Here is a 13,088-nt window from a genome sequence, read left to right as displayed (position 1 = left end):
CCATTTTTATTACATATTCGTGTAGTACGTAAAGAAATATGAATGTTTTAGTTGGATCACTTTTTTCGCTTTGTGATGGATGGCCCTGTAATAGTCACAAACGTAGAAGTACGTGGTATCACGTAACATTCCGCCAGTGCGGACGGTATTTGATCCGTGATAAATTACCCGTGTTAAAATGGACCGTTTACCAATTGCGGAAAAGGTCGATATTGTGTTGATGTATGGCTATTGTGACCAAAATGTCCTTCGGGCATGTGCTATGTATGCTGCTCGGTATCCTGGACGACATCATCCAAGTGTCCGGACCGTTCGCCAGATAGTTACGTTATTTAAGGAAACAGGAAGTGTTCAGCTACATATGAAACGTCAACCACGATCTGCAACAAATGATGATGCCCAAGTAGGCGTTTTAGCTGCTGTTGCGGCTCATCCCCACATAAGTAGCAGACAAATTGCGTGAGAATCGGGAATCTCAAAAACGTCGGTGTTGAGAATGCTACATTAAAATCGATTGCATCCGTACCATATTTGTATGCACCAGGAATTGCATGGCCACGACTTTGAACGTCGTGTACAGTTCTCCAACTGGGCACAAGAGAAATTACGGGACGATGACAGATTTTTTGCACGCGTTCTATTTAGCGACAGAGCGTCATTCGCCAACAGCGGTAACGTAAACCGGCATAATATGCACTATTGGGCAACGGAAAATCCACGATGGCTGCGACAAGTGGAACATCAGCGACCTTGGCGAGTTAATGTATGGTGCGGCATTATGGGAGGAAGGATAATTGGCCCCCATTTTTATCGATGGCAATCTAAATAGTGCAATGTCTGCTGATTTCCTACGTAACGTTCTACCGATGTTACTACAAGATGTTTCACTGCATGAGAGAATGGCGACGTACTTCCAACATGATCGATGTCCGGCACATAGCTCGCGTGCGGTTGAAGCGGTATTGAATAGCATATTTCATGACAGGTGGATTGGTCGTCGAAGCACCATACCATGGCCCGCACGTTCACCGGATCTGACGTTCCTGGATTTATTTCTGTGGGGAAGTTGAAGGATATTTGCTATCGTGATCCATCGACAACGCCTAACAACATGCGTCAGCGCATTGTCAATGCATGTGCGAACATTACGGGAGGCAAATTACTCGCTGTTGAGAGGAATGTCGTTACTCGTATTGCCAAATGCATTGAGGCTGACGGACATCATTTTGAGCATTTATTGCATTAATGTGGTATTTACAGGTAATCACGCTGTAACAGCATGCGTTCTCAGAAATGATAAGTTCATAAAGGTACATGTATCACATTGTAACAACCGAAATAAAAGGTTCAAACGTACCTACGTTCTGTATTTTAATTTAAAAAACCTACCTGTTACCAAATGTTCGTCTAAAACTGTGAGCCGTGTGTTTGTGACTATTACAGCGCCATCTGTCAGAAAGCGAAAAAAGTGGTCCAACTAAAACATTCATATTTCTTTACGTACTACACGAATATGTAATAAAAATGGGTGTTACTATTTAAAAAAACGCAGTTGATATCCGTTTGACCTATGGCAGCGCCATGTAGCGGGCCAACCATAGCGCCATCTACTTTCCCCCTTCAAGGTAGACGAGTTTCGGCCTGTAGTTTTTTTCATTTCTTATTTCGTGAGATATTTGGCCCGGTCACTATCAATGGACCACCCTGTATATCCCATGAAAACCTGACACTCATTTCAGATACTTGCAAGAGATTGGGCATAGTGAGCATACACACTGAAAGAATGGGTTTTTGATCATCACACTTTCCTGATACAGAGCGAAAGAAAATTAAAGGGTAACTTTTTCGAAACCCTCGTTAAAAATTTACATGTCAGGATCTTCCACCCCAACGGGCCTCGTGGCTGCTCTAACGCCTGAGGATTACGCAACCCCTTCGACACCCCTTAAGTGTAGTTTGCCTTCTTTCAGGCGCTAGAGTAGCCGAGAGACTAAACTTGTGATGAAGTTGTTGAGGGGTACATTTTTAAAATGGTTAACAAAGGTGCGTGGTTGGCACTGAGGTTGTTACCGAACACGGCCACGATAATGAATCACCCACCCCTCCCCCTCCTGCCTCCCCCTCCTCTCCATGATCTAGCCACAGGAGGGCGTGAATCAGGAGCGCTGAAAAAGCGTAAAACCCCTCTCCGTTTCTGATCACGGTCAAATTCCGTCGAATGAATTTGAATGGTCCCTAGTGGTTGCATCCTGCATACCAGAGGAAAATTTGCGGTCACACTACGCCAGACCACTTTAAATGGGCCTGCAGTCCTACGACGTCCTTAGAGCTAGACTGAAACGCCGAGGGGGTGGCAGCTGCGTCTAACGTGCAAACTGTCGTTTTCGACCACGATATGAGTGGAAGTCAACGTCCCAAGGAAAGGGCTGGTTTCGTTTATGCCCTTTATGCTACCCCCTGAGGCTCTGAGGCTTCTTCTTACACTGCAACCGAACGGTATATCAGTTGTTGGCAACTAATACCATCTGCGATGCACACAGTCCTGAGGAGCACAAAAACCCTTTTTGAGCCAATAAATGAAAAATATTATTTTGACACTGTCCTTTGCTCCTGTATATGTTTGTTTCTTAGTGTTCAGCTGTAAATCTCTTCTTAAGAAGTTAACATAAACGCATCATAACTCGCCACCACTTTCGTTCTTTTTCTACTGCCTTTATCCCGCATTGTGTGCAGGGTCGGCAGGGTTAAGTACGGATTTGGCTTGGTTAATTTTAAGGGGTGGCCGGATGCCCTTCCTGTCGCCACCCCATAGCCCCTGGGCGGAAGTAGTGTACCCCAGCTGTCTGTGTCTAGTGTAAATCGTGAAATAGCGTGAATGTGTTCCAAATGTCTGCGAGTCCTGTAACTGAGGCGGGACCTGGGGACCAGCCTGGTATTCACCTAGTAGGATGTGGAAAACCGCCTAAAAACCACATCCAGGCTGGGCAGCATTCCGGCCGTCGTTGTTAATCCGCCGGACGGATTCGATCTGGGGCCGGCGCGCCTACCCGAGTCCAGGAAGCAGCGCGTTAGCGCTCTCCGCTACCCTGGCGGGTTAACTCGCCACCACTACCAGTATTGTATAGCAATGCTTAATCAGCGAACTAATGATGTTCAAGATAATTTGAAGTAATAGTCACACGTTCAGTTTATGTTGCTTTGCATTAGTGCCTCCAGTACTCCTAAACCTGTCTTCTAAATCTTGCCTATTAAATTCAAATGTGGCGCGACGGTTAAATAATCCCTGTTCATCAGGTATATTAGTCGAGACTTCCTGAATGTCGAGAAGCATTCGTGCCAGAACGATCTTTCTTGAAATCAACAAATCCTTTTCTGACGTGTTTTGCCCGAAAGGACTCACCACACACGCAATACAAACGATTCGAGCTGACATCGCTGCACTAAACCCATACTGAACATGTCACAAATTTTAGACATTGACCCACTTTGGATTGTAATTTACAACACTTACACACAGCGTTCATAAGATTCAAGTATGCAAAATCCAATACGTAAATGAACGATAAATACCGCAACCTCAAGGAAGAAAATTACAGCCGGCCGAAGTGGCCGCGCGGTTCTGGCGCTGCAGTCTGGAACCGCGAGACCGCTACGGTCGCAGGTTCGAATCCTGCCTCGGGCATGGTTGTGTGTGATGTCCTTAGGTTCGTTAGGTTTAACTAGTTCCAAGTTCTAGGGGACTAATGACCTCAGCAGTTGAGTCCCATAGTGCTCAGAGCCATTTGAACCATTTTGAAGAAAATTACAGCTGATAAATAAACTCATAGCGCCCAGGTGTAGTCAGCTGCTCGGACGTCACTAGCCTTCAGGCGGCTGGTGCCGTGTGGCCTGTTGCCGACAGCCGATGCCCTCGGTGGTGCGAGGAAACTTTCGAGCGTAAACCGTTCTAATCTCATCGCAGCCACGAATAGTTCCCACTGGTTTTTGCTACTGCTGGTGGGTTACAAAGTGATGCGAATTATCTTTGAGGTTCCATCAGACTGATAATTTTAGCGAGCAGCAGAAACGCTGTTTTATCATTTCTTTCACCTCCGGCAATGTTTTTTGATATGAAAAACGCTAACTTTCCCCGTGGTTGAGAGTCCATGTTAAACAGTAGGTCCACATATAACTGATTGGTTATTTCAGCTCAAAGGTCGGTGAAAGCATCAACATACCACCTCCAATGAGACTATGCATGGCAAAGCACTTTGGTGTTGAAACCAAGCTTTGGGTTCACGACAGCTTTAGCTTTGTGTGACATTATTATAACACAATGATCAACATTACCTACTGTAAGCAAGTGCATTACTATTCCTAAACACTCCTCTCTAGTGTACAGGGTTCTTACGAAATTCCACTAATCTCTCAAACCATGGTTATCTCTGAGGGAACCCCTTATTTTGGGGCTTCGTCTGCTGCTACACTACTGACCATTAAAATTGCTACACCACGAAGATGACGTGCTACAGACGCGAAATTTAACCGACAGGAAGAAGATGCTGTCATATGCAAATGATTAGCTTTCCAGAGCATTCACACAAGGTTGGCGCCGGTGGCGACACCTACAACGTGCTGACATGAGGAAAGTTTCCAACGGATTTCTCATACACAAACAGCAGTTGACCGGCGTTGCCTGGTGAAACGTTGTTGTGATGCGGCGTGTAAGGAAGAGAAATGCGTACCATCACGTTTCCGACTTTGATAAAGGTCGGATTGACGCCTATCGCGATTGCGGTTTATCGTATCGCGACATTGCTGCTCGCGTTGGTCGAGATCCAATGACTGTAGCATAATATGGAATCGGTGGGTTCAGGAGGGTAACACGGAACGCCGTGCTGCATCCCAATGGCCTCGTATCACTATCAGTCGAGATGACAGGCATCTTATCCGCATGGCAGCCACGTCTCGATTCCTGAGTCAACAGATGGGAACGATTGCAAGACAACAACCATCTGCACGAACAGTTCGACGACGTTTGCAGCACCATGGACTATCAACTCGGAGACCATGGCTGCAGTTTCCCTTGACGCTGCATCACAGACAGGAGCGCCTGCGATGGTGTACTCAACGACGAAGCTGGGTGCACGAATGGCAAAACGTCATTTTTTTTTATTAAACCAGGTTTTGTTTACAGCATCATGATGGTTGCATCCGTGTTTGGCGACATCGCGGTGAACGCACATTGGAAGCGTGTATTCGTCATCGCCATACTGGCGTATCACCCGGCGTGATGGTATGCGGTGCCATTGGTTACACGTCTCGGTCACCTCTTGTTCGCATTGACGGCACTTTGAACAGTGGACGTTACATTTCAGATGTGTTACGACCCGTGGCTCTACTCTTCATTCGATCCCTGCGAAACCCTACATTTCAGCAGGATAATGCACGACCGCATGTTGCAGGTCCTGTACGGGCCTTTCTGGATACAGAAAATGTTTGACTGCTGCCCTGGCCAGCACATTCTCCACATCTCTCACCAATTGAGAACGTCTGGTCTATGGTGGCCGAGCAACTGGCTCGTCACAATACGCCAGCCACTACTCTTGATGAACTGTGGTATCGCGTGGAAACTGCAGGGGCAGCTGTATCTGTACACGCCATCCAAGCTGTGTTTGACTGAATGCCCAGGCTTATCAAGGCTTTATTACGGCCAGAGGTGGTTGTTCTGGGTACTGATTTCTCAGGATCTATGCACCCAAATTGCTTGAAAATGTAATCACATGTCAGTTCTAGTATAATATATTTGTCCAATGAATACCCGTTTATCATCTGCATTTCTTCTTGGTGTAGCAATTTTAATGGCCAGTAGTGTATTTGGTGAGTCGAATTTTGAAATCTGAAGTTGAAACTTTGAATTGTCACATTCACGAAGCCTTTGTTTGACAGGTACCGGAGCTGGAGGTACAACCCAATGAGAGTCCACTGGGAAGTTGCGACTTTTCGAAAGCCCCTATACATTCCTACTGCAGAGGTATAGGTGTAGGCATGCTCAGTGCCATGGCCCAGCATCCACCACCACCGCAACGCACTGCAATCCTAACCATCGGGGCAACATGTGACAAACACCAAATTAGCATCGAGTGTACTACATTACATTGTTATGACCTGACGAAACTTCAGTCACTATGACTATGCGTTCTTCGATTGCTCCGGCAGACAGTTGATCTGAACTACAACGTATGAAATATTATTCTTTATTAGAAGAATGATAAAAAGATTTACTTTGTACAATCCATTGCCACAGGAGTGTCTTTGAATATTAAGGCGTCACTTAATGCACACATTTATTAAACTCATCTCTTGAATTACATAGTTCAAGAAGTTAGAAAGTACAGTTCCATCTAAGACATGAGAAACTCACGACCGTTAAGTACTCGATGTTGTCTGCTGGAGCGGAGGTTTCCTCATATCGGCTGTATATCTGCAGAGCTGGGAACGAGGGTGTGGTACCACCAGCACCCCCCATTCATCACTGAGGATTGCAGTGTGACGTTGGTAACTCATGTGGTATCCATGCGAGTTGGCGACTTCGGTATGACACCTGATCTTTGGACGATACCACACAAATGATTAGCTTTCCAGCACAGCCGCACAAAGTACGTACGAGTAACACCAACTACATACCACACATAAGGAAAGATTATGCAGAGGGTTTCTCGCTAACAAAACGCTTTTGAATGCCCGTGGTTTTTGCAAAGATCGTGTCTACCAACACGTATCAGTATGCGGCAATGGCAAGATAGTGGCCTATCGATCCTGTGGTGTACTGTTCCACGATATTGTTGTTCGTTTTAGTCTCAACTGTCATGCGAATATGGTTCTTACGGGTTCAAGAGGGCCATATTCAACGCTATGCACGATTCCAGCAGCCCCATGCATCTAACACTTGAAAAGACAGACTAATATTCACTTGGATGTACAGGATCATACAATCACATCACGTATCTTGAGTCAGGAAAGAAGCTTGTTTGCAACAAGGTAAGTATCTTCCAGATATTTATTTATTCATTCATATATTACATTATAGCCTGTTACTTGTGATGTAAACGCTGGCTGTGTTCATTCGTACTCCAAATCTATTGAAATATTGCCAGTCGGCTTGTCTTGGGATCTTCATCTGTAATTTGTTTAACGATTTTACTGACGTTTCGCTAGCACGAGTGGCTGATACTGTCAAACGTTCACCCTCCGAACTATCAACAGTCAGTTCCTTCTTACAGAGCGGAAACTAATTATACGTATTCTATTGACAGCGTAATACCATCTGGAACACCACAGACTATTCGCATGGTGGCCACTGTTGTGGATTCCCTCGATGGGGTTCAAATGGTTCAAATGGCTCTGAGCACTATGAGACTTAACATCTATGGTCATCAGACCCCTAGAACTTAGAACTACTTAAACCTAACTAACCTAAGGACATCACACAACACCCAGTCATCACGAGGCAGAGAAAATCCCTGACCCCGCCGGGAATCGAACCCGGGAACCCGGGCGTGCGAAGCGAGCACGCTACCGCACGACCACGAGCTGCGGACCCTCGATGGGGCAGCAGAGATTAGGGCCACGACAGTGGTGAGCCTAACAACAACACCAGACACAGCAGTGGCGCCACTTCGTTCTTTGAGACAAGCCCGAACTCTGTGTACAGCCTCACAGTGGATGTATTGATGTGTGGAGGCCCCATGGACAATGAATATTGCCAGATTGCATTCGTCCTGTTTGTATGGACCCAGCACTTGGCATCACGGTACGGGGTACCATCGGATTTGCAAAACGATCACATCTCATACGTATAGCCTCTATACATCACACGAGTTCGGATCCACTCCACGCCCAGATGGGGTAAAGTCGTACTAAAGTGCACACACACCCGCACTACCTACAAATTTAATCTCATGTTGTTTGTGTTATACTGTATCAGCACAATAAATAAATTAGTAAAATGTCATTATTTGCTATACTTCATGGTACTGCAATTTTAATGTCCTGACACTTCACTGGTATAAGTGTTAGGAAAATTGATTCACGAAAGAAGAGGGATACAAAATACTCATCCGATCAGTTTGTAACTGTCACTCTTCAGTTTCGGACAAATATTGTACACGAGAGAGCAGCAAAAACTGCTAGCTGTTTCAACCACACAACAAAGATAATAAAGAAGGACGGGTTAAACGTAGCTAACTTTTGAAAGCTTCACTACTTCGGGAGAGATGCGAACTAAGGATAATATTATATGCACTCCGTCTTCAGGCCACAAGTGGCCCATCGGCACCATCCGACCGCCGTGTCATCCTCAGATGAGGTTGCTGATAGGAGGGATGTGTGGTCAGCACACCGCTCTCCCGGTCGTTATGATGGTTTTCTTTGACCGGAGCCGCTACTATTCGGTCGAGTAGCTCCTCAGTTGGCATCACGAGGCTGAGTGCGCCCCGAAAAATGGCAACAGCGCATGGCGGCCCGGATGGTCACCCATCCAAGTGCCGGCCTCGCCCGGCAGCGCTTAACTTCGGTGATCTGAAGGGAACCGGTGTAGCCACTGCGGCAAGGCCGTTGCCAGATTATTACATGTTTAAGTAATATTGACAAATGAGTCCTCAGCGGAGTGACATACAATTTCCACATTATACGCATTCTTTATTTCACACTGTCAGTACCGTAATAAGTGACTTCATCCGCCATGCAACCTTTTTACCCCTATTTCATATTGGGAAATTTCCCTCCGACAGCCCACAATCGGACTTGTTTCACTTTACTTGATCCTCAGTTCGTGCGACTGTTTCATTCTCTGTACGCTAGAGAGAAACTATTGCCTCTGAATGTCTACATTTGTCAAATTATCGGTTGTACTGTTGTAACCCATTTCCCGCGCGGGGTAGCCGCACGGTCTCAGGCACCTTGCCACGGTTCGCGAGGCTCGGCCGTCGAAGGTTCGAGTCCTCCCTCGGGCATGGGTGTGTGTGTTGTCCTTAGCGTAAGTTAGTTTACGTAGTGTGTAAGCCTAGGGTCCGATAAACTGGTCCCATAGGAACTTACCACAAATTTCCTAACCCATTTACACGAACATTAGCAGCCCCTGTTAATCAGCCACCATTATTGGATATCCAGTTGGAACACACTTGCCGAATAACTGGCACCACACAGGTAAGCCGTATCGTACACTACATGCAGACAAGCTCCACCCCCCCCCCTCCCCCACACACACAGTGAGATGATCTATGGCCGATCTCCCACTAATATATAACGATCCTGATTGTTCCAGGAATGCAGCGGCTGCAGCAAACTTGGATACATCGCCATCGCCTGCCATAGTAATGATGCATGATACCCATACTAGCAAACACAACCTTGCATGAACTATCCACCACTGTTCTTACTGTTGTGTTGGTTGAAGAGCCACCATCATGTTACTAGTGGGGGCCGAAATGCACGCGTTTTAGCTCACGCAGGCTGGCGTGAGGAGGGAGGGACTATACTGACGTGAGGTCTGGAACATGACAAGGAATTAGAATTCAGAAAGCGGACGTAATTAGTATGATACTTAACTTTAATCCATTAATGATGAACGTCGCTCTTGACGGTACATGAGTCGCAATATTATCTGTTCAGAAGACATAGTAACTGAATATGGCGCCTTGCTAGGTCGTGGCAAATGACGTAGCTGAAGGCTATGCTAAACTGTCGTCTCTGCAAATGAGAGCATATGCAGTCAGTGAACCATCGCTAGCAAAGTCGGCTGTACAACTGGGGCGCCGGCCGCGGTGGTCTAGTGGTTCTAGGCGCTCAGTCCGGAACCGCACGACTGCTACGGTCGCAGGTTTGAATCCTGCCTGGGGCATGGATGTTTGTGATGTCCTTAAGTTAGTTAGGTTTAAGTAGTTCTAAGTTCTAGGGGACTGATGACCACAGATGTTAAGTCCCATAGTGCTCAGAGCCATTTGAACCAGAGCCAACTGGGGCGAGTGCTTGGGAGTCTCTCTAGACTAGACCAGCCGTGTGGCGGCGCTCGATCTGCAATCACTGATAGTGGCGACACGCGGGTCCGACGTATACTATCGGACCGCGGCCGATATAAAGGCTACCACCTAGCAAGCGTGGTGTCTGGCGGTGACACCACACTCACTACCCATCCCACTGTCGCAGAGGTTTTTTTTTCCCACGGCACGAGCCTTGGCACTTTTTCCCCCTCTGCTCTTCAAATCGCTACCCTCATTCGCGTTTCGTCCACAGTCTATCACCTGAAGGACCGTGTTAATGCGTAGTCTTACCCAGACGCACGGATAACATCACAGCCCAGCATCCTGTGGTCCACCTATTAGATAACTAACGTGTTGACGGAGGTGACACAACTTTTGGTTTGGTCACCACGGTGGTGCGGGCGAGGAGGGGCCCCATCTCTATTTAGGCAGCACTTCTCCTACGGTGCTATGACTGATCTCAATGGAGCCACCCACCACTGCCGTTGCCCCTCCCCTACTCCGGCGCCTGCCCAAGTCATTTTATGTGCACTCTACTACAGTTTGCGAGAGAGCAAAATCGGTGACCAGTGAGAAGTGCGCCTCGCTCGGGAGACAAAGTCGCTGGTGAGTAATACTTGCCTTGACGAGGAGCGCATAGTTGTCCCGGTCGCGCGACTTGCCGCCGTCGCGAAAGGCGGGGTACTCCCAGTCGAGGTCGAGGCCGTCGAAGTGGTTCTGCCGCAGGAAGCGAAGCACGTTCTTCACGAACTCCTTGCGCCGCTCCGCGTCCGCCACCAGCGGCGAGAAGCGCGTCGAACCCTCGTTCCAGCCGCCGATTGCCAGCATTGTCTTCAGGTCCTTGTTGTACGTCTTGAGGCCGGTGAACTTCGCGTAGCCACCTGAAACACGAGCAGCCGCCGCTACTATCGCTGCATTCTGTCAACTCGAATGATGCTGTCCCAGTGTCCATTTCTTGGGGAACCAGAAAAAGATCCGCCAGTAATGAAAAATTTAATAGTTACAGAGAAACAGAAGAGATAGAATTCCTCAGCCACGGGGAGGAGAAAATATCTTTTTTTTCTTAATGTAAACCGAAGATTTCTGGTAACATACACTACTGGCCATTACAATTGCTACACCAAGAAGAAATGCAGATGATAAACGGGTATTCATTGGACAAATATATTATACGAGAACTGACATGCGATTACATTTTCAAGCAATTTGGGTGCATAGACGCTGAGAAATCAGTATCCAGAACAACCACCTCTGGTCGTAATAACGGCCTTGATACGCCTGAGCATTGAGTCAGAGCTTGGATGGCGTGTACAGGTACAGCTGCCCACGCAGCTTCAACACGATACCACAGTTCATCAAGAGTAGTGACTGGCGTATTGTGACGAGCCAGTTGCTCGGCCACCATTGACCAGACGTTTTCAATTGGTGAGAGATCTCCGCTAAACATTGTATACCAGTCAGGTTCCTTTCAGCGTAAGCTGATATAACAGCTCCATACTTAACAATCATATACAACTGTTTGCTCTTAGAAAGATCCGTACCCAAAGACTGGAAACTTACGCATGTCATGCCAATACACAAGAAAAGAAACAACGGTAATCTGCTGAATTTCACACCCATATCAGTAACGTCTATTTACAGCAGGATTTGGGAACATACGAGCGCACTGAATTACCTCGAAGAAAACGATTTATTCACAATTAGCCAACACGGATACAGAAAACATCATTCTGGTGAACCACAGCTAGCTCGTTAGTATCAAGAAGTAATGGATGCTATCGACAGGGGACGCTAAATTAATTCCATATTTTTAGACTTCCAGAAGGCTTTTAACACCGTTACTCAGAAGCGACTTCTAATCAAATTGCCTGCCTCAGTTGTATGACTCGATTTGTGATTTCCAGTCAGAAAGCTCACAGTTCGTAATAATTGACGAAAAGTTAACGAGTAAAACAGAAGTAATATCTGGCGTTCCCAAGGATGTTATAGGCCCTCTGCTGTTCCTGATCTAAATAAACGACTTAGGAATTAATCTGAGTAGCCCTCTTAGTTTGGTTTCAGATGATGCTGTAATTTTCGCCTTATAAAGTTATCAGATGATCAAAAGGAATTGCAAAATGATTTTTACAAGATATCAGCTTGGTGCAAAAAGTAGCACTCGACTCCAAATGGTGAAAAGCGTGAAGCCATCCACATGAGTACTAATGCGAATCCGTTATATTTCGATTACAAGATAAATCACACAAATCTAAACGCTACAAACGCAACGAAATACTTAGGTATTACAATTACGAATAACTTAAATTGGAACGATTATGTAGATGATGTTGTGGGGAAAGCAAACCAAAGACTGCGATTTACTGGCAGAACACTTAGAAGATGTAACAGATCTACTAAAGAGACTGCTTACTCTACGCTTGTCCGCCCTCTTCTGGAGGACTGCTGTGCGGTGTGGTATCCGCATCAGATAGGATAGACGGAGGATATCGAAAAACTTCAAAGAAGAACAGCTCGTTTTGTATTAAGGGAGAGAGTCCCATGGATATGAAACACGAATTTTGGTGACACTTATTAGAACAATGGCGTTTTTCGCTCCGGCCGGACCTCATGAATTTCGATCACCAGCTTTCTCCTCAAAGTGTGAAGATTTTTATTGGTGACCACCTGCATAGAGAGAAATGATAGTCATTACAAAATAAGAGAAACCAGAGCTCGCACGCAAAGACAAATTTTCGTTTCTCCGCGCGCTGTTCAAGAGTGGAACGCCAGAGAAATAGCCTGAAGGTGGTTCGATGAACCCTCTGCCAGGCACTTAATTGTGAATAGCAGAGGAGCTCAATGAGGCCGTTTGCTGATGAACTGTGGTGTGTAGAGAAGCCGCTACGCTACGAAATTGTAACGAAAATTGTAACTAAAAGCAAGAATAGTTTCTCATATCGGCATTCACGACAAGCGAAACCGTTACTTCCACCAGACTAAGACCACGTCAAATAAATACTAATAAAACGAGACATATGTTAAAATTAATCCCCTCTCCATGTTGCGATTCCGTACACATTGACGAGGATA

At 46.3% G+C, this 13,088-nt stretch overlaps 1 protein-coding gene and 1 pseudogene across 1 annotated transcript in view; both read right to left on the bottom strand.

The window, feature by feature from the left end:
• Window positions 1–13,088, bottom strand: part of LOC126185214 (serine-rich adhesin for platelets-like) — a 504,218-nt gene that overhangs the window by 192,815 nt on the left and 298,315 nt on the right. The window contains exon 4 of the mRNA XM_049928096.1: window positions 10,641–10,900. Coding sequence (XP_049784053.1) covers window positions 10,641–10,900 — 260 coding nt within the window. The remainder of the gene's footprint in view (window positions 1–10,640; window positions 10,901–13,088) is intronic.
• Window positions 8,483–8,600, bottom strand: LOC126185578 (5S ribosomal RNA; annotated as a pseudogene).

The sequence above is a fragment of the Schistocerca cancellata genome, chromosome 4 (assembly GCF_023864275.1).
Source record: "Schistocerca cancellata isolate TAMUIC-IGC-003103 chromosome 4, iqSchCanc2.1, whole genome shotgun sequence".
Lineage (NCBI taxonomy): Eukaryota > Metazoa > Arthropoda > Insecta > Orthoptera > Acrididae > Schistocerca > Schistocerca cancellata.
The sequence above is the reverse complement of the archived record's forward strand: the minus strand, read 5'-3'. Positions and strand labels throughout refer to the sequence as shown.